This window comes from Ailuropoda melanoleuca, chromosome 4 (assembly GCF_002007445.2).
Source record: "Ailuropoda melanoleuca isolate Jingjing chromosome 4, ASM200744v2, whole genome shotgun sequence".
NCBI classification, from domain to species: Eukaryota; Metazoa; Chordata; class Mammalia; order Carnivora; family Ursidae; genus Ailuropoda; species Ailuropoda melanoleuca.
The window spans coordinates 1,455,836-1,482,538 of NC_048221.1; the positions used below are offsets into that span (position 1 = coordinate 1,455,836).

The following is a 26,703-nucleotide window of genomic DNA, read 5'->3' on the forward strand; positions in this document are numbered from 1 at the left end:
CGCCGCCCCCCCCGGCCCGCTCACCGCTGCCTTTCTTGGGGCCCCGCATGCCCAGCTCGGCCGCCAGCTCAGCCGGCTGCCGGGACAACGCCTGCAGCTCCTTCTCGTTGTAGCGCATGGCGCTGCCAGGACCCCAAACGCGAAGGGCTGACCGCGCCCTCCCGGCCGCCGTCCCCAATCGCGCCAAAAAAGTCCCACAGCGCCGTCCCGGAAGCACCGCCGCAGCCACTGCGCCTGCGCGCCCCCGAGCCACACATCCCGTGGACGGCCGGCGCGCGGCGATAAGCGAAGCCCGCGTGGGGCGCACGCGATACAAGACGACACAGACGGTCGTTATAGATAATCGTGCAATAAGCTGGATCGGGGTGGGAACAGAGTAAGGTACCCTCACGATCGGTGGCGCCCTTTACCGACGAGTGAAAGCTGGGCCTCCGGGGGGAACTGACCCCGCGCGAGTTAGGCGTTGAGAGCCTGGTGCGCACGCGCACTTCAAGTGTCGGCCCTTATTTTCAGCCCCGCCCCCTATCCTCGCGCCTCGGGAGCTTTTGGTCCACCTCGCGGGGCAGAGCGGGCATGCGCACACGGGAGGCCGTTCCCCGCCCCCCCCTTTGGCCCCCGGAAGTGCTTCCCTAGCGCCCGAAGCGCGTGCGCATAACGTATTCGTGGCGGGCGCGGAGTGAGGAGCTGCGCGGGGTGAGGAGAGGCGCGTGCTGAGGGCGGCGGTCCCGGGGCCCTGGCGGCCCCGAACCGCAGCGGACGTGGGCGACGGGCGCCTGCGGCGGGGGGCGCGGGGTGAGGACGGGGCGGCTTTTGGATTCGCGGCGCCCACGGGCCCCAGCTCCTGGGCCGTGCTCCGGGCGGGCCGGGCGAGTCCCGCCTCCTCGGAAGTCTGGCCGGCGGCCGGAGGGGTCGGGTCGGGGTCGCGGCGCGCGGGTCCCTGGCTGTGGGCCGCCCGAGGACGGGGTGGGGGAGGCCCGGGCCGGGGTGCTTCGCCCCGCTCCCTCCTCCCCTCTGTTCTCAGAGCTGGCCCTGGCTTGTCCCCGGCGGGGTCTGCGCCGGTGTTAGCGACACCGTCGGAGTTCGCGCGTGCGCTGTTCTTCCGCTGCGCTTCTGTGCCCCGAAGCTAAGGTCTTCGTTTTTCCTATTAGCCTGGTTTTCTTGGCCCGGTAGTGATTTTCTCCCTCGAAGCTCCCAACATCTTACCCTCTTACCCATTGTATTTCTCCGTGGCTTTAAACAAACTCATGGCTTCCTCGTCCTCTCCCCCTCCACCCCTACCACCGCCACAGAAACGCCCCCTCAGAGGCCGGCACACCTGCCCCCGTCTGCACTGGTTGCTCGCAGGGCATCCAAGCAGTTGTCTAGAACTTTATGTGCGTGTCCCCCGAGTCCGCTTCTGTTCTCAGTCTGGCCGTGTGTTCCGTTTCCCTGGTCGTCTCGGGATGCATCCCGGGGTGGCTTTTGAAGACATCGATTGACTGAGTTTGAGCCCTGGCACGACCAGAAGTTAGGGTAAAGAATCCATCTTGAAACCGGGAGAGGGTTGCTCACCGCTTGTTCAGTGCTCTTCCAAAAAGCCAGGTTCTCTCCTGGTTTCCCGCCTTTTTTTCCCTGGTCTTTTTCTTTCTTTGCTAGAAACTAAAGGTTTTTTGGGTACGGTAAGCTTTCTGATTGTCTTTATTGACAGGCTTTTTGCATGTTTCTATGGGAGCAAAAAGATTCTCTCAGCCCTGGGTTATTGCCCTTTGGGAATGCTGTCATATTTCTGTGATGATACTTGCTCTGAAATTTCACCTAGGTTTTGTGCTGCCTTTTATTTTTTCCCTTTTTGTTCTCCTTTCTTTTTTTTTTTTTTTTTAAAGACTTTATCCNGATGATACTTGCTCTGAAATTTCACCTAGGTTTTGTGCTGCCTTTTATTTTTTCCCTTTTTGTTCTCCTTTCTGAAAGATTTAACTTGGACCTCCAAGCTCTCAAATTCAGCTTTTTGTTTGGATCGTTCTGTCTTTACTTCACGGAGGNCTCACAGCAGAGGAGCCTGATGTGGGGCTCGATCCCACAACGCCGGAATCACGCCCTGAGCCAAAGGCAGACGCTTAACCGCTGTGCCACCCAGGCGCCCCTGTTCTCCTTTCTGAAAGATTTAACTTGGACCTCCAAGCTCTCAAATTCAGCTTTTTGTTTGGATCGTTCTATCTTTACTTCACGGAGGTTTTTTTGTTCTGGTTTTAACTCACCTTGTTCACTTTGGGTGTGCTGTTCTGCTTTTGTGGTGTCATAATTTGCCTGGTGTTTAAGGAGGACACTAATGTCACTGGGGGGGAGGGGGTTGGTATGTGGAATTCTTCGCCTCTGTGTGTGTTTGAATTCCCAGCTTCTCACTTAGCCTCACTGCCCAGCGACCCTGGGAAGACACTGGTGTTTTCTTTGGGGCGTGGGGGACCCCAGCTGTCAGGGTCTGAGAATACCGTCTCTGGCGCTCTTGCTGTGCCCCTGGGCTGGGCCGTGGGCCTCCAGCTGGACCTTCTGGGCAAGGTGTGGGGGAAGGGCAGGTTTTGATGGAATTCCCTCTTTCAGCCTCGCTGTCATTCTGCTCCCCCACTCCAACTCTCTCCCACTGTCCCTGCCCCTGTAAGTGGAGTGGCCCTCCATTCCGGTTCTCATGAGAGTAAAACTGCAGCCTGCCAAGCAGCTGGTCAGGGCCCCTGGGCCCTCCTGGGGGGACAGGGATGTTGTGTGCAGTGGGCTACGAGTAACTGGCAGTTTGGGTCTCTGGTGCTTACTCGTATCCCTCTGACTTGGTGACCAGTTCAGCATTTGAGTTCAGTCTCCCTGAGCCCATCACTCTGTCCGTGGGCCCTTTTTTTTTTTTTTAAGATTTATTTATTTATTTGACAGAGATAGAGACAGCTAGCAAGAGAGGGAACACAAGCAGGGGGAGTGGGAGAGGAAGAAGCAGGCTCATAGCAGAGGAGCCTGATGTGGGGCTCGATCCCACAATGCCGGGATCACGCCCTGAGCCGAAGGCAGAGGCTTAACCGCTGTGCCACCCAGGCGCCCCCGTGGGCCCTTTTTGTGACGCCCCTGGTGCCTGTCTCCAGGCTGCCACCAGCATTCGAGGGGCTTGTCCCGCTGTTTAAGAAGGAACTGGGCTCCTCACCAAACTGGTGGGAACTCTTGGCTTTGTCAACATCTTTGCCTTCTGAGTCGCTCTTGTAGCTTTTACCTCTGCCGCATCACTGTGGGGTGTCCTGGAGGTGTCACCGGTACAACATGTGACAGGAAGTGAGGGCACATCTCTGTCCTGGCCCCTGGAGCTGTCAGTGCCTGCTTCACAGGGAGCATGCAGGTCCCCCCTGAGCCCCAGCCGAACTGGGGAGCACACGCTGCCTTTGTTTTCTTTTCGGGAGCAGCCGCCCTGATCTGAGTGAGGTGGCATCCCACCGTGGTTTCTCTAGTGACGCTGAGCAGGCCTTCATCCACCCGTTGGTTGACTGCTGACTTGATCAGAGCACACTCCCACCCTCAAAAGCACCCAGTTTTTGTTGTTCAGGTAAACGCCCTCCTGTAACAGCCTTGAGAAGTGGGTGTTATCTTTCCACGGAGGCCTGTAAGTCACTCAGGAGCTGTGGGAAAGAGACCTCCCATGCCCCTGACCCCTGCTGCGGATCCGTGCTGCCCGGGGAGGCCAGAGGGCCGGGAGTGTCCCTCCCCCTCCCCCGTGGGAGATTCTGTCACTTCACCCAGAAACCTCGAGTCTCCTGCAGGGCAAGTCAGGTGCCTCACCAGCAGGCGCAGGCAGTGCTCGGCCTCCCTGAGGAGCCTGTGGCCAGGTCTGCCATCGGGAAGCACAGTGCTCTAAGCAGACTACGGCCGCAGGCCTCCGTGCGTGTTGGGGTGCAGTTCTCCCGGGTCTCGCGGAAGAAGGCGCAGGTGGCGCCCCGGTGTTCCTGGTCGGGGCTGTCCGGGTAGTGTAGTCTCCTTTCGTCAAGATGAAACGTTCTCTTTCACAGAGCGCTTGCCACAGTTGATGGTGTTGGTCTCTCAGGCTTGGCAGCTGTGGGTGGACTTGGGTAATAAAAAGTCAGACCCTGCGACAGGTACAAGTTCCTGGTTCAGCCCCCATCTGGGAGGTCGCTTTCCTGGTTCCCGGGTGTGAGGTCTTTGTATGCTCGTCAAGGGAATAAGAACGGGGCCAGAGAGGGGTCTAGATTCCTAGAGTCAGGGGCGACTCCCAGTCATGCTGCAGGTCCATGCAGAGCGGGGCTGCACCCAATGTGTTCCTCTCCTGTGGCCGCTGTGGCCAAACACCACAAAGTCAATGGTTTAAATGGTACAGGGTTATTACCGTGCATTTCTGGAGGTCAGAAGTATAAAACGGGGGCGCCTGGTTGGCTCAGTCAGCTAAGTGTTCGACTCTTGATTTCAGCTCAGGTCGTGTTCTCAGGGTTGTGAGATCGAGCCCTGCATCGGGGTTTGCACTCAGTGCGGAGTCTGCTTGAGATTCCACCCCCAACCCCATCCCTTCGCTTCTTCTTTCTTTTTCTTTAAAATAAGTAGATCATTAAATCATTTTTTTTTCTAAGTATAAAATGGAGAGTTGTGTTCCCCTGGGACCCCAGTAAGACCTGGCTTCTGCCTTTTCCTGCTTCTGGAGGCGCCAGATCCCTGGCCCACGGCGCCTCCTCCATCTTCACCGCCAGCACCTCCATCCTCACCTCTGCCCGTCTCTGGGACTCCCTCCCTCTGCCTCCCTCTCGTGAGGACCTCGTGAGGACACTGGGCCCCCCGGGAACCCAGGCTCACCCCCACCTTGGGGGGTCTTGACTTGCCTGCCCCTGCAAGGTCCTTTTTGCCATTTATGGTTCCATATTCTTGGGTTTCAAGGATTAGAATGGGGACGTCTTTGTGGGGTCATATTCACTCCTGGGCCCCATTCCTGTGAACTCATCTCTACAGAGAGAAGATACGGTGGGTTTAAGCCAGGGGCCTGGGGCTGACACTGACCAAGTCAAGAGGAGGGTGTACAGAGGCCGGAGGGAGGCGCATGGAGGTTGGGGCTGAGCACATGGGAAGCACAGTAGTAGGTAATGGAACAAGGCTATTTAGGGTTCAGGGAGCCTTCCTTGGCCACAGAGAGGTCTTGAATCTCTTGTGTATTAGGCAAAAGATGCAGGTAGGTAGATGGATGGATAGACGTCTTTCTTGCCTTCAGCAGACTTACAGCTGGGTCACAGAGTGGAATTTAGCTTGGGAGAATGGAGTGTAGACAAGCAGAAAGAATTCAGAGGAGTGCACACTGTGTACTTAGGCAGTCCAGGAAAGCTTCCTGAAGGAGGTGAGACTTGTTGGTGAGAGAACTGGGTCGCCTCTTCCCCGTTGCTGTTTTGGGTCTGTGAGCTTTTACACTTCTTGGGCTGCAGTGGCTTTCTTTCCAGTTCTCCCCCACAGTCATTCATAGACGCCCCACTTGTCCTTGTTCATCCTTATTCCTGGTTTGTGTGTCCTTGGGCCACCATGGGCCCTTAGTCTCCTGGAAGATAGGCAAGGAAGAGGAGGCTGAGAAAGGGGGTCTTCGCCTGCCCTGTCGGCCAGGCGGTGTCCTGTGCTCTCACAGCTTCCCCTTTGGCCCTGCAGGTCCCTCTACCAGTCTGGTAAAGCCCCAACGCCCTCACCATGGACTTCCAGCATCGCCCCGGGGGTAAGACCGGGAGTGGAGGCGTGGCCTCCTCCTCGGAGAGCAACCGAGACCGCAGGGAGCGCCTCCGGCAGCTGGCCCTGGAGACCATCGACATCAACAAGGTTGGTTGAACCCTGGGCTGCAGGTGGACAGGCAGTCCCTCCCATCTCACGGCCCCTTCCTCTCCCTTCTGTCCACAGAGCCGAGTTCAGTATACCCTGCACCTGGTGCTCTTGGCCGTGCTGCCCAGCTCCCTTGGCCTTGGGGTCCTGGTCTGTAATCGAGGGAACTTGATTCAGAGCAGCTCCTGCTGTCTACTCCAGAGACCACCTGCTGTTCAAAGAGGCCTTTTGTTGCACAAAGTTTTTGGTTTTGTTGGATTTACCAGAGATGTAGAGAATTATCAGTGGCGAGGGCCATGACAGCACCATGTGAGTTGATACCTTAGCTGTAAGCAGCAGAGGGCAACATTTCATTTGGGTCTATGCAGCTGTTGGTAGACCAGTCTCACTGTTGGCACTTCAGACGTTTGGGGCCAGAACATTCTGGGCAGCGTCTCTGGCTCTCAGCCACTCAGTGCCAGGAGCATCCCAGTTGTGAGGACCACAGATGTGCCCAGACATCACTCAGTGTTGCCTGGGGGTAGAGTCGCCCTGGGCGGGACCCCCAGCGGTCAGTGTGTGGTTCTGCTTAGACTTTGAACCCCTGACATGTGTTGAGCCCTCATCTCTGAGATTAGTTCTGTTACCTTTCTCTCAAGGAAACAAGGTAGGACTGTTATTGCCAAAGATGGCTTGGCCACCAGGCAGTGCAGTTAGGGTTTGAACCCCAGCTGGTGTGCTCTATGCTTGGGGTCGGAAGCGCTTACCCTGTGGCCTTTGTTTATGGAAAGTCACCTGTCTGGCCTGAGAGCCCCACACGCAGAGACAGGGACCTCCGTGGGCCTTTGTTATAGCCCGTTCGCTGCTGTTCTTCCAGCACCTGGCTTGTGCGCTGGTGTTTGGCGTGCCGGCGTGGTTGGTAACAGATCCCTGTCCCGGCCCGGGAGGTGGGCGCCCAGCAGTGCTGTTTTGGCTTTGCTGCCGTCTAGGCCCGGAACTGCTTCAGAAGTGGAGCCAGCAACCAGCATTGTTGGCCCCCACCCCTGCCAGGTGGCCTGGGTCCGTCAGCAGGCCCTGCAGGGCCTTGGGCCGCCCCAGCCTTGCGTCCTCGGAACAGCTGCCCAGGAGGAAAGCAGCGGTCCTCTCTGCCCTTTGAGGGAGGGCTGTGCTGCTTAGATGACGAGAGGGCCTTGGCTCCTCACGGTGGGCAGGGACCACGGGGTGTGGCTGCGGCTAACGGGTTGTGTCTCCCTGCACAGGACCCGTACTTCATGAAGAACCATCTGGGCTCCTACGAATGCAAGCTGTGTCTGACCCTGCACAACAACGAGGTGTGTTCTCCGCACCGGGCAGGGCTCTGCTGCTCCGCCACCACCGGCCCGGTGCAGATGCCGCCCGCCCTTCCCCTGCTCCGGCAGGGCTCGCCGTTCCCATCCCTGTGCCATCGCGCTCTCCCTGTTAATTCTGGGACGTCGTTCAGAATATGGCCGGGGGCGGCGGGGTTCAGGTCTGCTCGCTTACCAGCCTGTACCCCAGAGCCTGCCTGCGCCCCAGAGCCTGCCGCCGCCGCCGTGGGTGTGCAGGGCTCCCTCCAGCCCGCTTCTCTTGAACACCGTCAGTGCAATCCCACGTGAACGCATGCCTGCAGGCGTGGGGCAGGCGCGCCCAGACGTTCTAGGTCCAGGTTTTGAGACCTTGTTGATGTGGCTGTAGGTTATTTCTTTCAACAAGCCTAAGATCGTCCCAGCGATGGTCTAATGAGCGCCCGTGTGGTCCTGATTCAGTAACAAAGAGATTTTGTTTGTCCTTTTCAACGCTGTCAAAGGCCTGGTGGTTTTTCGGTTTGTGCACAAGTGGTGCTGAGTTCGCCGGTCTCGTACGTCAGGCTCTGTCCCCTTAGCACTGCTGGCATCAGAGCCGAGCCATTCTCCGGGGGCTGCTGAGCAGCGTCCCCTAGTCATGACGACCACAGACATCCCCAGATGTGGCCCAGTGTCCCTCTGCTGGCCCAGAAAAACGTAAAGTTTATCTTGCTCTCTGGGGAGAGGTCCCTTGGGCTGTGGTCAGAACGGACGCACAGGGTCACAGGGCACGTTCACTTGTGGGTCCACTGGCTGGTGCCAAGTGGTCTCCACCGTCCAGCCAGGTCCGCTAAGCTCCCTGCCATGGCAGGCAGTGAGACGTGTCGTGTCCCACACACCGTAACCACTAAGACTTTCTCTTAGGCTGTGTGTGCGTTTCATTTACACTTTGTGTAAACCCGCTGGGGCTTGTTTATCCCCCGGCGGCCTAGTGGACGGGCTGGTTCCGCCTCGGCCCGCCCCCACCACCTTGTCTTGAGTCGTCTGTGTGCTTTTCCCACTGCAGGGGAGCTACCTGGCACATACGCAAGGGAAGAAGCATCAGACCAACTTGTGAGTACCTCGGGCCCCTTCCAGTGCCCAGGCCTCCGAGGTAGACAAGGCGTCACTTGCATCCGTCGGGGTGAGGTGGTCTCGAGCCAGCCCAGCCGTGCGTGCCTTGGGGCTGAGTAGAGGGTGGACGCCAGGGGAGGTGGGAGGTGCTCTTTCCGCGGCAGTTAAGCTAACTGATCTTGCTTGAGCGTGAGGCTTCTGGGACACGAGAGGAAAAAGGTTAGGGTTCACAGAAGACTCCCTAGTAAGGGACAGTGGGAAACATGACAAGAAGAGAGGGGTGTCCTGAGCCTGTCTCCTCCCCACTTCATGCAAACTCCAGGACCCCTAGCCACCCCCTCCATACCCCTGGCCTCTCAGACAAACTCCAAGGTCTGTGTGGGGGTTGGACAACTCCCAGCACCTGGGCCTGTGGCCTTGGCGGCCTGTGTGGAGGGGCCACAGCGCCGTATCCATCCCGCCTGCAGGGCCCGGCGAGCCGCCAAGGAGGCCAAGGAGGCCCCCGCCCAGCCGGCGCCAGAAAAGGTCAAGGTGGAGGTGAAGAAGTTTGTGAAGATTGGCCGCCCTGGCTACAAAGGTGGTTCTGTCTGGGAGTGTGGTCTGTCCTGAGCCTGAATGAGCCCTTTGCCCCCGACCCCCAGCCCCTGTCCTTGAGCCCCATGGAGTCTGCTATTCTCTGGCCTTTGAAGCAGGGGCCCTCCCTCGCCCATGCCTCTCCTGCTGGTCCATCAGAGGGATCAGGCGGGGATGGGCCCCCCAACCTGGTCCACTAGTGGCCCTGGGCCCCACCTTTCCTGTGAACTTCCCCAAACCACCAAATCACGGTGTCAGGGCTTCCCTTGCACCCCTTGTGCCTTATCCCGGTGTTTGGGGAGCTAGTGATGGTTTACAGTCCTTGTGAGGATGAGTGGCCATGGGGGAGGGGCCCGTGATTCCTTTTCCTTTGACCTTGGCAAGGAGGAGGGGGAGGGTCCGTTAAGAAACCACTTTCTCAGTGGAACCACTGGGCAGAGAGGAGGGTTCCTGGATCACCTGCCAGAAAGTTGGTTAAGTGGCTCAGTTAGAATGTAGAGAACTGTGTTCCTGGAGTTAGAAAGGAAGAAAAAGCTATCAGACAGATGTGCTAAATAAAAGTAGAGAGACCATGTCGGTGACTGGCATTCAGGCAGGACACAGCAGTGCAAAGGCCCCGGGCCAGGTCTGCGTCATAAGCTAGGGCTGGGATGACAGGATCCTTGTGGGGAGGCTACCAAAAGTCTCTTGGCTGTAATCGGGCATCTGGTGTCTCCTGAGTAAAGCAGGGGGACGCTTGAGGGCTTAAGGGGGAGTGAGGCAAGCCTCGGAGCTGTATGGAGAGCAGCCTGGAAGTGGGGGCACAGCCTCTGGAGGCTTGGCAGCAGACCTCTCGTGCGAAGGGCACCCTCCCAGGCACCGGGGTACAGACTTCCCTTGCCTCACGTACACAGCGTGCCCAGTCTGGAGCTCCTGCTCGGTGCGGCCCCGGGCCTCCAGGTGAGGGCAACAGTGCCCACTCCTGCCTGCGCCCCTACCTGTAATCTCAGGCAGGGACCCTCCTGGCCCTGGGTGGCAGCCACCTGAGTTCAGGTCCTCTGGGGTCCCGCCCTCCCATTTGTGGGCGGCATTAGCCACACCCATGGCCCTTAGCCTCGGGGAGGACAAGTTGGCCTGAACTAGAGACCCTCATGTGTTGCAGTGACCAAGCAGAGGGACACGGAGATGGGCCAGCAGAGCCTCCTCTTCCAGGTAAGCTGGGGTCTGGCGCCCGACCGTGAGGGCGGGGTCCTTCGAAAGGCAGCGCTGCCACTGGCTGTGTCCCTGCAGATTGACTACCCTGAGATCGCCGAGGGCATCATGCCCCGTCACCGCTTCATGTCTGCCTACGAGCAGAGGATCGAGCCTCCGGACCGGCGCTGGCAGTACCTGCTGATGGCTGCCGAGCCCTACGAGACCATCGCCTTCAAGGTAGCACCCACGGGGTCCCCAGATGCACCACGCTGTGCTGAGCGGCCAGTTGCGGGCCCTCCGGCCTGCTCCACAGGCGTCCCATCAGTGGGTCCTTGCCTCTGGAAGGCTGGGAAAGGACTTGAGGGTTGGGGGCTGGGCGTCCTGAGGTCGGGTGCCCTTAGCCGCCGTAAGAGGCCCTCGTGGCCAGGCTGTTCAGGGATCCCGTAGCCTTGTCCTGCTCCTCCGTCTCCGTCTCGTCCTGGGCCCGCACGGATGAGAGCACAAATCACAGCTTCCGCCAGGGGGCAGGCTTGCTAAGGAGCGGGGCTTGTCTGTTACCCCAGAACTGAATGGTGTCCCCCTGCTGGGTCTTTGCTGGGCCAAAGGGCAGTCACCTGCCTGGGATGCTGGCACCTTGCACTCCATTGAGCTTCCTGCCCGTATGTGAGGGCCATGGTGGTCCTAAAGGCCCCCGTCTGCCCCCCTCCCCACACAGGTGCCAAGCAGGGAGATCGATAAGGCTGAAGGCAAGTTTTGGACTCACTGGAATCGGGAAACCAAGCAGGTAGGTCGGTCTGGCTGCAGGCAGTTCTGGGGCCTTCGATGGGTGCCTTAGCTGGCCCGTCCCTTCCCCCAGGGCCCTAAAGGCCCCACTCAGCCTCTTGTATTTCTCTCCAGTTTTTCCTGCAGTTCCACTTCAAGATGGAGAAGCCACCAGCCCCACCAAGCCTCCCTGCTGGGCCTCCTGGGGTGAAGAGACCCCCACCCCCCCTGATGAATGGTTTGCCCCCCCGGCCACCTCTGCCGGAGGCTTTGCCCCCACCACCTCCAGGAGGCCTGCCTCTGCCACCCATGCCGCCCAGTGGGCCTGCACCCTCAGGGCCACCAGGCCCTCCCCAGCTGCCCCCACCAGCTCCTGGGGTCCACCCCCCAGCACCAGGGGTCCACCCCCCAGCACCAGGGGTCCATCCCCCAGCTCCCGGGGTTCACCCCCCAGCACCAGTGGTCCACCCACCAACATCTGGGGTCCACCCACCAGCTCCGGGTGTCCACCCTCCAGCCCCAGGGGTCCACCCCCCTGCCCCGGGCGTCCATCCTCCCCCATCTGCTGGGGTTCACCCCCAGGCCCCAGGGGTACATCCCCCAGCTCCCGCGGTTCACCCCCAGGCCCCGGGGGTGCACCCTCCAGCTCCTGCGGTTCACCCCCAGGCCCCGGGGGTCCACCCAGCAGCTCCTGGGGTCCATCCACCGGCCCCGGGGATCCATCCCCAGCCTCCTGGGGTCCACCCCCCACCTCCTGGGGTTCACCCATCGGCTCCTGGGGTCCATCCTCCAGCTCCTGGGGTCCACCCCCAGCCTCCTGTAGTTCACCCCTCAAATCCTGGGGTGCATCCCCCAACTCCCATGCCCCCGATGCTGAGGCCCCCACTGCCCTCCGAAGGTCCTGGGAACATTCCGCCTCCTCCCCCAGCCAACTGAAAAGCGGTCCCTTCTCTAGGCAAGTTTGCTGTTGTGTTTTCTTGTATGTTTCCCTTCAGACCTGAGTTTGGTGTGTTTGTACGGGGCTGTGTTGTGTCCCCAGTGCTCATTAAACGCCTCCCCAACGCCTGGGCTGAGCTGCTGTGTTGGTGGCTGGGGGGCGATGGGGCAGAGGTGTGGGGGCACCCACTCGCTGTTGACGAACACCTGCAGTGCCCCCCCAATGAACCCAGGGGCTGCTCGGGTGGGGCGTCGGTGTCCCCGTGCCCTACAGGAGGCTGGTGGGTGAGGACAGGCCCAGCCAGCCAGCAGTGGGTCTGGGATCTCCTTCATGAGGAGGGCAGAGCTGCGGCTGCTCGCTCTCGGGGACAGTGCAGGGGAGCATTCGGGGAGCCCCAGCTGAGTTGGGGGACTGCCTGGTCCCACCCCACCCCCAGCGGTCTGAACACCAAGACACGGGGTCCCCATCAGAGCCCGGTGCCAGGTTCTCTGGGGCATCTGCCCTCTGCCCTGGTCCAGGCCTGTGCCCCCCCACCCCCGCCATGATCCCAGAGCTGTTGATAGTCTGGGGTGACACTCCCTGCTCCTGTTCCCGCTCCCGTCTCCAGGGGGGAAGACCTCTTCAAGGACAGGCCTTTGACAAGTTGGTCACAGGCTGCACCTTCTATCATGGGTAGGAAGATAGGCAGTGAGGCCGGAACAGAAGGGGCTTTGAGAGCAAGCTTCCCAGCCTGTCCCGGGCCATGGTGGGGCGCCAGGCACTGGTCCCCAAGGTCACATCCCAGGAGGAGATAGGGGCTGCTGTCCTGCACAAATAGCCTGGGCTCTCCCATATAAGCCAGAGCCGCCCAGCCCTCCCGGCAGCCAGGATGTGGGCTCTGCTGCTCTGGCCGCCGGCCCTGGTACTGCTGGCGATGGGGCCCCTGCTGGGACCCGGGGCCCCCGGAGGAGAGGGCTCCAGCGCCCCAGCCTCGCCCGGAGAACCAGGCACTGGGGGGCTCATTTTCCACCAAGACTGGGACTGGCCGCCAGGCAGCCCACAAGACCCCTTGTGCCTGGTGACCCTGGACCAGACTGGCAACAGGAGCAGCACCCCACTTCGGGTGGCAGGGGCCCTGAGAGGCTATGAGCACGCCTTCCTCGAGGTTGTGCAGCAGGCGCGCTGGGGCCCCCGCGACCTGGCCGCCCTCGGGGTCTGCACCGCCAGCGCAGGGCAGCCCGGCCTGCTCCGTCTGCGGCAGCTGCAGGCGTGGCTGGGGGAGCCCGGGGGGCGGCGGCTGGCGGTGCTGCACCTGCAGGAAGGTAGGTGGGGGGCCACGCCATGAGCTGGGCTGGGGGTCTAGCTCCAGTCCCCTGAGAAGAGAGATGGCCACACTCTCAAGACGGGGCGCTGCCAGGGCCCCAGCTGCAGACCCCTCCCCGGCCTCCTCGATGCCCCAAAGCTTGGCTCCCAAACCCACCCACTCCCGCACTTCTGGGGAAGGAGCCCAAGGGAGTGGGGCCAGTCCACCCAAAGGTCCAGCCGAGGGAGGCCTCCCCCGCGCACCGGGCATCCGTGCTGTGCGAGCGGGCCTGTCCCCGGGAGCCACTGGCCTCAGACCCACTGGGGGAATGGGCTTCCCCCAACAAAGAGCCCTAGACAGAGACCCCAGGGAGTCAGGGGTGACCTGTGGCAGCCTCGCCACCCACCCCGTCGAACGACTGGTGTCAGACCTCTCCCGCCAGGTCTCCAAGGCTCCCAGTTGGGGTGGGGGGTTCACCCTGCCAGAATGCAAGATGGGCTTTGGGGAGGGGCTTGGGCTTCAGTGGCTCAGGTGTCCCCTCCCTGTCTGTCCTGGCCACAGTGACCTGGGAGCCAACATTCTCACTGAAGTTCCAGGACCCCCCACCTGGAGGAGCCAGTCCCCTAGAGCTGGCGCTGCTGGTGCTGTACCCCGGGCCTGGCCCTGAGGTCACTGTCACAGGGACTGGGCTGCCAGGCACCCAGGTACCAGGGCACTGAATGGGCCTGTTCCCGGGCCTCCAGGGGCCCTTGCCCAGAGGAGGAGGGGGAGTGGGGGTGGTGGGGTGTTTTGTGTTTGTTTTTTTTTTTAAGATTTTATATTTGAGAGAGAGCTGGGGGAGAGGGGTGCAGAGGGAGAGGGAGAAGCAGGCTCCCTGCTGAGCAGAGAGGCCGACGAAGGGGCAGGGCTCTATCCCAGGACTGCCGGATCGTGACCTGAGCTGAAGGCAGACACCCAACCGACTGAGCCTCCCAGGCACCCCAGGAATGGGGTTTTAAAACTGAACAAGGTCCCAAGCGTCCTGGTTAGGCTGCGGGCAGAGCAGGGCTGGCATTCTCACCCCACCCAGTTCGGCTGAGCCCCCATCTCCACAGAACCTTTGCTGGTCCCGGGACACACGCTACCTGGTGCTGGCCGTGGACCACCCAGCGGGGGCCTGGCACAGCCCTGGGGTCACCCTGACCCTGCAACCCCGAGGAGACGGTAGGCTCCCAAAGAAGCGGACCTGGCAAGGGCACGCTGCCCTTGGCCCCCAAACACTAAGCCACCCCCGGGTCCCGCCAGGCCACGCGGGTGCACCCCTGAGCACCCCCCAGCTGCAGGAGCTGCTGTTCGGCCACGACCCCCGCTGCTTTACACGGATGACCCCGGCCCTGCTCCTGCTGCCACCGCCTGGGCCCACACCAATGCCCGCACATGGCCTCCTGGACCAAGTGCCCTTCCCACCACCCAGGTGTGCGCGCGCCCAGGTTCGGGGGGCGGGGGGGCGGGGAGGCAGTAGAGGAAGAACCTTGTACCTGCTCATACCTCCCAACTCCTCCTTGCAGGCCCTCCCAGGAGCAGGAGCCCAAGGAGCCACCGCCCAGCGCAGACCCCTTTCTGGAGACGCTCACGCGCCTGGTGCGCGCCCTGCGGGGGCCCCCAGCCGAAGCCTCGCCGCCGCGCCTGGCCCTGGACCCGGGCGCGGGCTGGCCGGCTTCCCGCAGGGCCTCGTCAACCTGTCCGACCCCGCGACACAGGAGCGCCTGCTCGACGGGGAGGAGCCGCTGCTGCTGCTGCTGCCACCCTCCACGGCAGCGGCCGGGGACCCGGCGCCACTGCAGGGCCCCGAGTCCGCGCCCTGGGCTGAGGGCCTAGGGCATCGCGTGGCCACCGAGCTGCCGGCCGCGGCTGCCGAGCTCCGCGAGCTCCCGGGGCTGCCCCCGGCCGCCACGCCGCTGCTGGAGCGCCTGCTCGCTCTGCGCGAGCTGAGCGTCGACCTGCGCGCCGAGCGCTCCGTGCTCATCCCCGAGACGTACCAGGCCAACAACTGCCAGGGCGCGTGCGGCTGGCCGCAGTCCGACCGCAACCCGCGCTACGGCAACCACGCGGTGCTGCTGCTCAAGATGCAGGCCCGCGGCGCCGCCCTGGCGCGAGCCCCGTGCTGCGTGCCCACGGCCTACGCCGGCAAGCTCCTCATCAGCCTGTCGGAGGAGCGCATCCGCGCGCACCACGTGCCCAACATGGTGGCCACCGAGTGCGGCTGCCGGTGACCCCGCGCCGCGCCGCAAGTGGCGTCCCCGCCCGTATTTATTCGGACCCCAATCATCGCCCCAATAAAGCCCAGCAAGCACTAGCCGATGTGTACGTGCGTGTGGGGACAGGCGGGGGCCTCCTCCTGGCCGGCTGTCCCCTGGGGGTGGGGCAGGGTCATCCCCGATGGCGCCACTGCCTCGACTCCTGTCCCCACGCCACCTCCACGCCTGGAGCTTCCACGTCCGCCATTGAGGCCCGGCAGCTTCCGGCGTGGAGGCTCAACGGAGCAGGCGACCCTGGGCTCAGCATTCAATTTATTTGGCTGAACCGCGGGCCCCCCCCCCCGGGGGGGGTGTCCCAGGATTGTGTCCCAGGACCCCGGCCCGGCTCAGTCCCGCCCCTTGCCCGCCCGGTGCTTCTGGCGGCCCGGAGGCCGGTCGGCGTCGGCGCGCCGCGGGGAGTCCCAGGCCTGCCTCTTTCTGCGTCCCGGGTCTCGGGAGTCCTGCGCCCGGTGCGGATGGCCCCCTTCGCGCACCTCCCAGCCCCGGGGTAGGGCTCCTCGGGGCTCCCTGGCGGCCCGCGGCTTCTCCGGCTTCCGAGGCCGCTCCTCCTTCCGCCGCTTCTCCTTCTGCAGCCTCTCCTCCTTCGGCGGCCTCTCCTTCCGAGGCCTCTCCCGCGGAGGCTCCTTGGGCGCGTGCTTTTCCCCAACAGCCTTCTCGGCCTCCTCGGCCTCCTCCCGCTGTGGCGCCGGCGGTCCCGGTGGGGGCGCCCAGGCCCTGGGCTTCAGCTGCAGCAGCAACGCGGGTGGGGTGACATGGTGGGGTCAGCGCACACGTCCCCTGCGCGGGGCCCCGGCCCCTTCGCCCACCGCCCGTGGTCCCCTAATGGAAGCGCTTACCGGGGCGAGTGCTGGCTCCGGGGCCGAGCTTGGCGGTACCCATGGCTCAGGGACAGGGGCAGGGGCATCTGCCTCCCCAGCCACAGCATCTTGGAGGGGAGGGGAGTCAGCCCAGGCCCAGGCGCAGACCACACGCGCCATACCAGCCTTCCCCGCTAGAGTTCCCTCTCCCCTCCCTCCGAGCCCTCAGAAGCGGAGGCCCCTGGCCTCCACTGCCAAGGCGCCCCCTTCCCCCCAAATCTCCCTCATTCCAGTTGCAAAGGGCTGGCAGTGTTTCTCCACGGGATGCCGGAGCTCCCCGTCGCATACTACCCAAAGGGGGCTCCTGGGGCCAGTCCTGGGGGGCAAGGCCCATGAGGGGTGAGGACCTGTGCACAGAGGAGAGGTGCTCCAAGATCTAATCTGGGAGAGGAAGGGCCCCCCCCCCAGAAGGTCCACGGTTGGGGAAGGGGCAGAGGCGCCCTTCCCCAAAGCCCGCTCAGAGGGAGGGCCCAGGCCCCACCCTGGAGGCGCACAAGGTCAGTGGCTGAATGGGGGTGCACATGGTGGGGCACTGGGGGGACCGAGGACTCCTCCCAGAGTCCATACCAGGGAGAAGCGGGCCGGGGGGGGGCAGGGATATAAGACCCATTCCCGGAGGGGAGACGCACAGACCCACCCCTCAGGGGGCACACAAGCTGCCCTGGGAGGGCGGCCCAGGCTCACCGCGGCACAGCTGGAAGGCCNGGGGCCAGCGGGGGGGGGCAGGGATATAAGACCCATTCCCGGAGGGGAGACGCACAGACCCACCCCTCAGGGGGCACACAAGCTGCCCTGGGAGGGCGGCCCAGGCTCACCGCGGCACAGCTGGAAGGCCGAGCCCAGCAGCGCCACCAGTGAGGCCAGCAGGAGGCACTTGTTGAGTGACAGGTCTCCCCAGGGCAGCTCCTCGCTCGGGGCGGGGACTGGGGGTGGCGGCGGCCGCTGCGGGGGCGGTGAGGCCTGCACCTTCCTGCGCGCGGGGCTCCGGGGCACTGCGGGAGCAAGGGCTGGGCTGGGCGCGGCCCCAAGGGGCTCTGCCCTACCTGGCTCTGCAGTGCCAGGCCCTGGGCCCAGGAATTAAGCCCTGCGTGCCTCAGAGCTTCCCTGGAATGCGGAGAATACTCCAGAAGGTAATTAACTGAAGCCTAGTAGCACCTTCGCTTTTGCTGCCATGAACGAGAGGAGGCTTCCAGCCCTGTTACTGCTGGTGACGTGGGGACAGAACTCAGCCAGCAGCCCCACTGCACCCTGTTCCCCTCCCCCCAGATCCGAGGACCCAGCCCAGGGCCTGCCCCCCTTTGCTGGGCCATACCCACTCCCCCACCTCATCCCTGCCTTCTGCAAACCTACTTGCTCCTGCTTTCAGCCTTTCTTTCCCAGGTCCTGGGGCCACTTTGGCCACGGGCTCCTTTTCTGTCTTCTTGGGCCTGGCATCCACACTGCCTGTGGGGCTGCCCTCAGCTTGAGAAACCTATGAGAAGTCATGAATGGCCCAGGGTGTTTCCTTCCCCTCTTCCCTCCAAGAGAACCCAGACCCTTCCCATGGGGTGTAGAAAGCCACCCCCTTGGCCAGCGTGTCCCTGACTCCAGGGGCATCCCTGGCGGAAACTCCAGGGCCCCAGCTACTCACATGGGGCCAGCTGCTAGAGTCGGCCAGCCTGGGCATCGCTGTTGGAGGAAAGGAGGGAGAGTCAAGGTCATGAGACGCCCCTCCCCCAGGCCCATCCCACCCTCAGCTGGGCTCTGCTGGGCTTTGCCAGGCCAGGGGTGGGGGATCACTCCCATTTTACAGATTAGAAAGCAAACAGGCTCAGAGGCGGCCCTGCCCAAAGGCACAGCACTTGGCTGGGAAGCTGGGATTTGAATCCTGACCTGCAGGGCCTAGGACCTATGCCTCTGGGGCTCCTTAGAGATCCCACCAGGGACTGATGGACACAGAGGCGAGAAACAGGGAGCATAGTTTGAGCCAGTCCAACGTGGGAGTCTCAGTCCTGGTCTCTGCCGGTCGGTCAGCCCCCTGGCTCAACAGCAGGACAGGGGAGGGGGCTCTGTCCTGCCGGCTCCCCTGTGGGTACCTTGAGCCCTGTCCTCCTGGGGCTGGTTGGGGCAGGGGTCAGCCAGTGTGGAGAGGTCCTTGCCTGCTTGGCGGCTGCCCAGGCCTCCGTCCAGTTCCTGCAAGGCCCTTGTTGTCATGGAGACGTCTGAGCCCCTCCGTCCGGGCTTGGGCAGGGGGAGGGCTAGAGAGGAGGTGTCTTGCGTCAGAGGCGTCTTGCGTTTGCTGAGCCCCTGCTGTGGGCCTGGGCCTGACCTGAGGGCACCCCTTGTACATGAATGAAGTGGCCCGGTGCCTCTCAGCTCAGCCCCTGCTGGTCCTTCTGCCTGGAACCTCCCTCACGGGGCAGATTCATACTCGGGCGGGCGTGGCCCAGCTGCTGGCCGCCCAGGCCCCCTCCCTGCCCTGGGACCCCTCCCTGAGCACACAGAGGCCGCTGGGGCCCAGAGAGGGCTGGGACCCACCTGAAGTCACACGCAGATGAGTGAAGAGAGCCCAGACCAGAACCCTTGGCCCCAGGGTCGGCTCATGTTCTCTGAGACCAGGCACTATTTTTATCCAGGGTCGGAGGCCAGAGGAACAGGCCTAGGAGCCACCTGGCCCCTCAGGCTTTTGCCCACGCGGGGTCTCTGCACCGTCCTTGCTGGCCGTTCCTGGCACGCAAGCCCCAGCCCCTCGGTCTAGAAGCTCAGGCTAAGCAAGCAGGACCGGCCACTACAGGCAGGGGCGGGGGGGTCCGGGGGGCTTCCTGATGCCAACGCTGGGGCCCCCGCCTCCTCCCACGGCCTCTGCTCTCACAGGGCACATGAGGAAACTGAATCTCCAGAGAGAGCCCTCCACCAGAGCTGGTAGGCAGCTCGGGCTCGAACCCGGCTCTGCCGGCGTCCCACAGCCGTGCTTCTGGGGTCCTCGTGCCCCCGGCTGCCAGCGTGGGTGTGTTCTAACACCTCTGGTCAGAAGAGTGACCCTTCCCCGGGGCTGGAGCAGGGCGCTGTGCGAGGGGCCCAAAACGGGCCGCGGGCAGGCACCCTTAGGTAAGTAGGGGGCACCCACAACAGTTGGGGACCCCCATGGACCTCAGAGATGCCCTCCCCGGACCCAAGGGACCCCCTCCTCTGCCCAGGCCGCCCCCTGCCCTACTTACTCCACGGCCGCCACGGTGAGCCCGCTGGACAGATGGAGCCCAGGGAGGGTGGCCCCAAGACAGACAGCAACAGGTGGCTGCAGGCTGCAGCGTGGGCCAATCCGCTCTGCAGGCTGCGGTGGCGGGAGGGGAGGAGGGCCACCGGGGGCTGGGGCTGGCGCAGCCCCACCCTTGCAGCAGGACTGGGCCTTGACCAGAGGGGGACCCCACCCCCACTTCAGCACAGAGCCACTGCCTGGCTGGCCACCGTGGCCTGGGGAACGTTGCTTTCTGGCTCTGAGCCTCAGGGAAGCAGGTCCTGGAGGTGAGGGAGCCCACAAAGGGTCACCTTGCTTTCTCTCTCGAATCATCAGCAGGCCTGTGAAGCAGGAAGTCTGAGCCGGGCTCTGCCGCGGCGAAGCCAACTGTGTCCCCGATCCCGGAGCAGCCGGGGATGGCCCATGGGACCAGGGTGAGACGGAGGCCTCCGCGGGCTGGCTGGCACAGAGTACCTGCGGAGAAGCCTGTTTCCTGATCTAGGATCCGAATTCAACAGCCACTCCATAACCACGGGCAGCTCCAGAATATTCTGTCACCCCGAGGACAACCTCCTCCCCGTTCACCCCCCTCCCCCAGCTCCCAGCCCCCGCGAGCCCCCTTCCCATCCATGGAGGAGCCTGCTCTGGACGTGTCACACACGTGGACTCCCACGCCGTGGGGCCTTCTGTGTCCGGTTCCCTCCCTGAGCGTCGTGGGCTGGGGTCTGTCCCCGGGGCAGCGCGGGTGGGCACCTCGCTCCTGTGTGCGGTTGAGGGATGTTCCCGTTAGTGGGGGACACGCTGTATCTGTTCCTTCCCATCCGACAGGGCTGGGATTGGTGGGGGGAGAGGAAGTGACTTGGTCACGTCCAGTGTCAGATCCTGTCTTTATAAAATGTTCATCATGGATTTTTTTTTCATTATTTTTTTTAGTGTGGTAAATACACATAACATGAAATCTATCACTTTAACCGTCTCCAGGTTCACAGCCCCGGGCATGAAGCACACTCACCCCATCGTGCAGGCACCGCCACCCTCTGTCTCCAGAATGTTCCATCTCCCCACACGGAGACTCTGTCCCCAGGGAGCACGGACTCCCCAGCCCCTGCCCCAGCCCTGGCTCCCACCAGCTCCTCTCTGTCTGTGTGGATGGGACTCCTCTGGGGACCCCCTGAGAGTGGGGTCCTGCGGGATGTGTCCTTCTGGGTCTGGCTCCTCTCGCTGAGCCCGGTGTCCTCGGGGTCCGTCCACATTGTGGCAGGTGTCAGGGTCCCTTCCGTTCGAGGGCTGGGTCGTGTTCCAGCGTGTGGACAGACCGCACTGTGTTCGTCCTTCATCCGTGGACAGACACTTGGGGTGTTTCTACGTTCCGGCCGCCGTGAATCGTGTTGTTGTGAGCACAGGTGTGCAGATACCTGTTTGAATCTCTCCTTTCAATTCTTTTGTTCTTGACACTGGCTTTAGGAAATATACTTTACAACCCAGACTAGTCACCGGTAAGAAAAGGTGGTTTTTAATATTAGAATGTGGGAAGATAACCCAAGGTTACATCAGAAGGAATTCCAGGGGCACCTGGGTGGTGCGTTTGGTTAAGCATCCGATTCTTGGTTTCAGCTCAGGTCATGATCTCAGGGTCGTGAGATCAAGTCCCGTGTCGGGCTCTGTGCTGGGCTGGAGCCTGCTTAAGATTCTCTCTCTCCCTCTCCCCCTCCCCCCTCTAAAAAGTAAATAACATTTTTGAAATATGAGAGTATTGCATAGTATATGAATTCTATCAGATCAAACCTGTTACAAAATGTTAGGAGTTCCAGATAAAGATACAGACATATAAAATAAATATATTATTTACAATAAATCATATTATATGTTAATTATTATCATAGAGATATAATACATTGAATAAGGTAGATAGATAAATACCATGAAATTAGACACAGCAAATTATGTGTTTATAAATACATAAGTGTATCAGAATGTATGTAATGCCGAGTATTTCACATATACACATATGGTATAAACACAGATATTAAAAATATACACAAAAGAAAACAGTCTGGTAAGAAATATGCTCCTATATATTTTGTGTCCTCAGTGAACGCCATTGCTCTCGGCTTTATTTTTTTTTAAGTCATTTCCACGCCCAACATGGGGCTCAAACTCACAACCCCGAGGTTGGAGAGTCGGGACTCCTCGGACTGAGCCCGCCGGGCGCCCCGTGGGTCCCGTATTTAGCAACAGAAAATCTACACGAACAACGGGTGACCTGGTGAACACAGAGGAGGGGGCCGCGTGGTGCCAGGTACAGAACAGCCACGTCTTCATGTTCAGACCCCGCCTGCGACCGTTTTCCCTCTATCACGAACCCTCTGCGGAAACATTTGTCACACCGGGTGTATGGAGGAGCATGAAGATGGAAACTACGAAGGAGATAAGAGGAACGGTTTGGGTTCGCAGGGTTTGAGATAAGCCCTGCTCACGTCTGGGTCATCCATCCCCTCGGGGGCTCTCAGCGCGTGTCTGCGAAGTTGTCCCAATGCCACCCGCGTGGTCTGCCGGCCCGCGCTTTATCTCTCGGCCGCAGACGTGTGCGTGGATCGGAGGCCGGACTGCAGCCGGCAGGGCCTTCCTTGGCCCCGACGCGCGGGCGGGCAGACACCTGCCACAACTCTTGCCTGTTTTCCTGCTGCTCGGTCCACGCTCCAAAGGCCGTCTGCCTTTCTGTTCCCGGGAGCAGGGATTGGAGAACGGGCCAGGCCAGACATGGTAAGAGGAGCTTTGAGCTTCTTCTGGTTTTAGTTTTTAGCATTTTATTACGAAAATTTCCAAACGGTTGAGGAGCTTTTCCAGCAGACACACACCACACACTTCCCACCTCGGTCCCGCGGGTGATGGTTCCCGCTATCGCTCTGTCCGGCTCCGGCTGCGTGTCTGCGGCCCCACCACCCGTCTAACTGTCCACATTTTATTTTAAAGTCAGATGTAGACATTGAAACGCTTCAGCGAGAACTAGAGATCCATGCGTTTGGCTGAAACTCCCATGTCACCGGCTGTCACTGACCCAGAAGCTGGAAGTCGGCCTCGCTCCACGTGGGAGCTCCCCGGGGCCACTGTGATGATCGCCGCAAATTTAGTGGCTTAAAACCACAGGGACTGATTCTCTGACAGTTCTGGGCTCAGAAGTCCTAACACCCCAGGGAGACACGGCTCCTGCCTCTTCCTGGCCCACGGCGCCCCCTCCATCCTCACTGCCAGCAGCGCGGGGTCTGCCGTCTCTGGGCCTCCCACCCTCTGCCTCCCTCTCGTGAGGACCTTGTGAGGGTGCCAGGCCCCCCAGGAACCCAGGGTCACCCCCACCTCGGGGCCTTGACTTGCTCCCACTTCAAAGTTCCTTTCACCACGTGAGGTGACACATCCACACATTCTGGAGCTAGGACAGGGATGTTTTGGGGGCTGTTATTCAGCCAACTATACAAATCCTCTTGAAAAGTCCGAGGCCCCCAGCTTCCCTGGCACCCCCAGATACCTAACATTGCCATGCCGATTTCACCTGGACATGAGACAGAGGCTCTCTCCCTCCTTGACATGCTCGCACCACATCCTCTGCTGTCCTGGATCTGCAGCTCAGCTCTCACCACCTCCAAGAAGCCCTCCCCGATACCCCTCTTTCCTACCCTTCAGTCTAGGGGGTCCCTCGCCTCTCACAGACTCCTGTTCCCAGTAAGGCCCATCCTAGCAGTCTGATTTCTCTCTTGGTCCCCAGCAAGCCCAGCCAGGACAGCCTGCCTCGAGCACCTGATCCGGAGCCTTCCTCCGCACCCCCCCCACCGCCTGAGGTCCTCTGAGAGTGGAGGTGCCCTTCCTCACAGACTCAGCACTTACAGGTGCACCCAGAGCAGATGGAGAAAGGAGAACATATTTGCGGAACCCGGGGCGGTGTCTTGGGACATCTGTGGTTGTCACGACAGGGGCAGCTCCTGGCACCGAGTGCTGGGGACCAGAGATGTGCCAGGATGGCCCCCAGACATGACCGGCCTGAGCGTGCACAGTGGGAATCCACTGCGGCCTGAGTACCTGAACACCGTGTGTGGTAACCAGGATCCAGCAGCGAGCAAGCCTCTTCGTGCAGATGAAATCTAGAAAGACATTTTGACCTGGCCTCGGTGTTTCCAGTCCTGGTGGTGGCAGGCACCCTGGTCCCCCCTCTGCCCCCACAGCCAGTGACGCTGGTGAAAAAGCTCCTCGAGCCAGCTGCCCCCACCTCCCTGACAGCAAGCAGAGGGAGCCATCCCCCGACCCAGAGCCCACCCTCCCTGGGAGGACAGGGGACACTGCTCCCACATCCCTGCCCCGTGCCGTGACCCTCAGATGCCCTGCCCCTCCCGCGGCGACTCTCCCTGCCTCGGATGCTCTGCCCCTCCCGCGGCGACTCTCCCTGCCTCAGATGCCCTGCCCCTCCCGCGGCGACTCTCCCTGCCTCGGATGCCCTGCCCTCCCCGACGCCACACGCGCCCCTTTTCTCTCCAACCTCTGCTGCGTCGCGAGCTGCTGCGACTCGCTCTTTACCAGGAGGCTCCATTTTCCGCTTTTCCACCCACAATGATTTTAAATCCAAAGAGTGCTTTGGCCAGCAACAGCACAAGACCTGTCAAGGAAGAAGGGACCCTTCCCACCCGAGTCCTGGGTCCCTCGAGGCTCCGGGCGGTTCCCTGTGGGCTGACGAGGGCTACACTTCATTGTGCAGACTCTGCCCCCTCAGGTGAGCCGTTCGGGTGGAGATCTCACCGGACCAGGCCAGAGACAGTCTCGCACCCACCAGCGCTGAGGGTCGGGCGTGACCTCTGTCACTTTCTGGTCTGAGGCATGACGGGTAAACACCATATGACCCAGTGACCCATGGCAGGTCTGGATTCTGGACTCTCGGCCCAAAATCACTCGTCTGTGCAAAACCCTGGAGAGCCACAAGAGGCAACCCCCCCCCCCAAAAAAAACAAAACCAAAAACCAAAAAAAGCAAAACCAGATTTCAAAACTCAGAGGCTCTTCCAGCCTCAAGACAGGGCCTACATCATACGGAAGACACTAATCCTACAAACAGTGAGGACAGCGGTGCAGCGCCCCAGGGTGGGTGGGCTGGAAGGAGCCTTCGGTGAAAGCGTGAGCCTCTGCGCAACGACGGAAAACACCTGGAAAGTTAACGAGGAATCCACTTGCTTTTAATTTTCACCACGGGCTGCAATTCTAAACAAAGTCACGGATTAAAGATTCTTTCCCGGGAAAATTCCTTGGTTGGCCCAACACAAGCAATTCTTAGAGTTTTTGCGGAGTTTTCATAATGCATGTGCGGAAGCTGTAAATAGGACGTTTCCGCTTGGAAGTATTGTAGAGTAATGAACACCGCATTCCCCCTGGAAGGGAGCTGAGAGACACCCGGGGATTCAGCGGGTGTGCTTTGGAGAGAAAGCTCCTGTGGGTTTTGCAATCATTCAAAGTCTCTTTGGGGAAAGTTTGTGTCTCTAATCCAAACGGACACAGTAGATTGAAATAAAAATGAGATAAAAACGAGAGGCATGATTTTTAAGACAAAGAAACATACCGGACTTGCTTCTGTTGTACCCCACTCTCCCGAGCCTTTACTTGTGCCTGAAAGTGAAACCACCAAAGGAAGCAGGACCTGCAAGGTCAGCGGACCATTGGGTCACCGGCAACGCTCCCACCTTCAAGTTCTGGAGCGGGACTCCTGCCTGGACAGGTCGCGTTCTCCCGGGAGGGGTCCGCGCTCACCCAGGAGGGTCTGCGTTGACCTGGGAGGGGTCTGCGTTCACCGGGGAGGGGTCTGCACTGACCCGGGGAGGGGTCTGCGTTCACCGGGGAGGGGTCTGCATTGACCTGGGAAGAGTCTGCATTCACCGGGGAGGGGTCTGCGTTCCTCCGGGAAGGGTCTGAGTTTCTCTGCGAGCCGGAGGGTCGTTGGCTAACCTCGGACGCGACACGCACGATTTCACTAAATCCGAGTATCTTCAGCATGGAAGGTTCTCTGTTTCACTGCGGCTGTTCAGAAACGTGCAAGACCGAACCCAGAAAACCACCGCCAGACCGACGCTTCCGAAGTTATCACGGAAAGGAATTCCGCCCCGTGGGGTGGGGGCTCTGGGACCTCTGCCCGCGAATACGGGGACCTCTGTCTCCCCGAGCTTCGCGGGAGAGGGGGCCCCACTGGGGGCAGGGACCCCAGCGAGGGCGACAACGGCCACCGCGGAGACGCCGCCGCCGCCAGCCCCCGGAAAACCCGGGGAGAGCAAAGACCCCCGCCCGGGACCCCAGGCCTCGCTGATGGGGGCGGGGCGCGCGCGCCGCGTTCTCGACGCCACGGCGCCCCGCCTCCCGCGCGCCCGCAGAGAGACGCCGGCGATGGACGGGGTGGGACCTGCGTTGGCCCCGCCCCACCCCTGACCGTCCGCCAATCAGACGGCGAGAGGGGCGGGCGCGCCTGCAATTCTAGGGGGCTCCATGGCCCCGCCCCCTCGCGCGGCCGCGTTCCAGGCGGCGTGGGGGCGTGGCCCGGGCGCGGCGCCTATAAAGGCGGGCGGCGGCGGCGGCGCCATTTTGCGAACGGCGAGCAGCGGCGGCGTCGCGGAGAAGCGCAGCGGAGGTTTTCTGGTTTCGGACCCCAGCGGCCGGATGGTGAAATCCTCCCTGCAGCGGATCCTCAACAGCCACTGCTTCGCCAGAGAGAAGGAGGGGGATAAACCCAGCACCACCGTCCACGCCACCCGCACCATGCCGCTCCTCAGCCTGCACAGCCGCGGAGGCNTGTTGGCCCCGCCCCACCCCTGACCGTCCGCCAATCAGACGGCGAGAGGGGCGGGCGCGCCTGGAATTCTAGGGGGCTCCATGGCCCCGCCCCCTCGCGCGGCCGCGTTCCAGGCGGTGTGGGGGCGTGGCCCGGGCGCGGCGCCTATAAAGGCGGGCGGCGGCGGCGGCGCCATTTTGCGAACGGCGAGCAGCGGCGGCGTCGCGGAGAAGCGCAGCGGAGGTTTTCTGGTTTCGGACCCCAGCGGCCGGATGGTGAAATCCTCCCTGCAGCGGATCCTCAACAGCCACTGCTTCGCCAGAGAGAAGGAGGGGGATAAACCCAGCACCACCGTCCACGCCACCCGCACCATGCCGCTCCTCAGCCTGCACAGCCGCGGAGGCCGCAGCAGCGAGAGGTGAGCGCCCCGCCCCCGCCCGAAGCTTCCAGAAGCGCCGCCGCGTAGGCTCGCGGGGAGCCGGCCGCGGGGCGCCACGGAGGTCCCGGGAGCGCGAGATGCGCCCCTTTGTCGAGGCCACAATCGCGCCGGGGGCGGGGCGGGCAGCCACCCGCTCCGGCGGCGCTTCGGGGTCCCCGGGGCCCGGCGGGGGGCGGGTGGGCGCC

General features: G+C 62.0%; 5 protein-coding genes across 8 annotated transcripts in view; 3 read left to right on the top strand and 2 right to left on the bottom strand.

Annotated features, from left to right (window-relative positions):
- Positions 1 to 431, bottom strand: part of PLEKHJ1 (pleckstrin homology domain containing J1) — a 3,484-nt gene extending 3,053 nt beyond the window's left edge. The window contains exon 1 of the mRNA XM_034657427.1: positions 17 to 431. Within this exon, the coding sequence (XP_034513318.1) occupies positions 17 to 118 (102 nt within the window). The 5' untranslated portion in view covers positions 119 to 431. The remainder of the gene's footprint in view (positions 1 to 16) is intronic.
- A 113-nt stretch (positions 432 to 544) lies between these two features.
- On the top strand, positions 545 to 11,768 carry SF3A2 (splicing factor 3a subunit 2). 4 transcript variants are annotated; one of them, XM_002925911.4, is made up of 9 exons: positions 545 to 693; positions 5,638 to 5,802; positions 7,041 to 7,112; positions 8,149 to 8,195; positions 8,663 to 8,772; positions 9,910 to 9,959; positions 10,038 to 10,178; positions 10,657 to 10,725; positions 10,839 to 11,768. In XM_002925911.4, the coding sequence occupies exons 2-9, from the start codon at positions 5,677 to 5,679 to the stop codon at positions 11,637 to 11,639; spliced, it is 1,416 nt and encodes a 471-aa protein (XP_002925957.2). In that variant the 5' UTR covers positions 545 to 693; positions 5,638 to 5,676; the 3' UTR covers positions 11,640 to 11,768. The 4 variants fall into 4 exon arrangements, with proteins under 4 accessions (XP_002925957.2, XP_034513313.1, XP_019662176.2 ...); XM_034657422.1 differs by having other exon boundaries at positions 657 to 792; XM_019806617.2 differs by lacking the exon at positions 545 to 693 and adding an exon at positions 884 to 1,128.
- A 160-nt stretch (positions 11,769 to 11,928) lies between these two features.
- On the top strand, positions 11,929 to 15,257 carry AMH (anti-Mullerian hormone). Its single transcript, XM_034657421.1, is given in 6 exon segments — positions 11,929 to 12,941; positions 13,484 to 13,626; positions 14,017 to 14,125; positions 14,207 to 14,375; positions 14,470 to 14,608; positions 14,611 to 15,257. Coding segments are annotated over 6 exon segments (1,557 nt in total). The 5' UTR covers positions 11,929 to 12,508; the 3' UTR covers positions 15,175 to 15,257.
- Positions 15,258 to 15,333: 76 nt separating this feature from the next.
- On the bottom strand, positions 15,334 to 20,307 carry JSRP1 (junctional sarcoplasmic reticulum protein 1). Its single transcript, XM_034660006.1, has 8 exons — positions 20,303 to 20,307; positions 19,274 to 19,488; positions 18,152 to 18,313; positions 17,707 to 17,744; positions 17,427 to 17,547; positions 16,892 to 17,068; positions 16,056 to 16,144; positions 15,334 to 15,944 (listed from the first exon to the last, which is right to left on the bottom strand). Exons 1-8 carry the CDS (start codon positions 20,305 to 20,307, stop codon positions 15,546 to 15,548), a joined length of 1,206 nt encoding a protein of 401 aa, XP_034515897.1. The 3' UTR covers positions 15,334 to 15,545.
- Positions 20,308 to 26,145: 5,838 nt separating this feature from the next.
- The window catches only part of OAZ1 (ornithine decarboxylase antizyme 1), a 3,105-nt gene continuing 2,547 nt past the window's right edge, over positions 26,146 to 26,703 (top strand). The window contains exon 1 of the mRNA XM_034657425.1: positions 26,146 to 26,497. Within this exon, the coding sequence (XP_034513316.1) occupies positions 26,181 to 26,497 (317 nt within the window). The 5' untranslated portion in view covers positions 26,146 to 26,180. The remainder of the gene's footprint in view (positions 26,498 to 26,703) is intronic.

Excerpts from the sequence above, each read along its gene's own strand:
- SF3A2 (XM_002925911.4), top strand. The coding sequence starts at position 5,677 with ATGGACTTCCAGCATCGCCCCGGGGGTAAGACCGGGAGTGGAGGCGTG. Across the intron at positions 5,803-7,040 it reads AGACCATCGACATCAACAAG|GACCCGTACTTCATGAAGAA; the intron begins GTTGGTTGAACC and ends CTCCCTGCACAG. Across the intron at positions 10,726-10,838 it reads GGAATCGGGAAACCAAGCAG|TTTTTCCTGCAGTTCCACTT; the intron begins GTAGGTCGGTCT and ends ATTTCTCTCCAG.
- JSRP1 (XM_034660006.1), bottom strand. Across the intron at positions 17,069-17,426 it reads AAGGCTGAAAGCAGGAGCAA|TGCCCCGGAGCCCCGCGCGC; the intron begins GTAGGTTTGCAG and ends TTGCTCCCGCAG. Across the intron at positions 15,945-16,055 it reads CGGAGCCAGCACTCGCCCCG|CTGAAGCCCAGGGCCTGGGC; the intron begins GTAAGCGCTTCC and ends TTGCTGCTGCAG.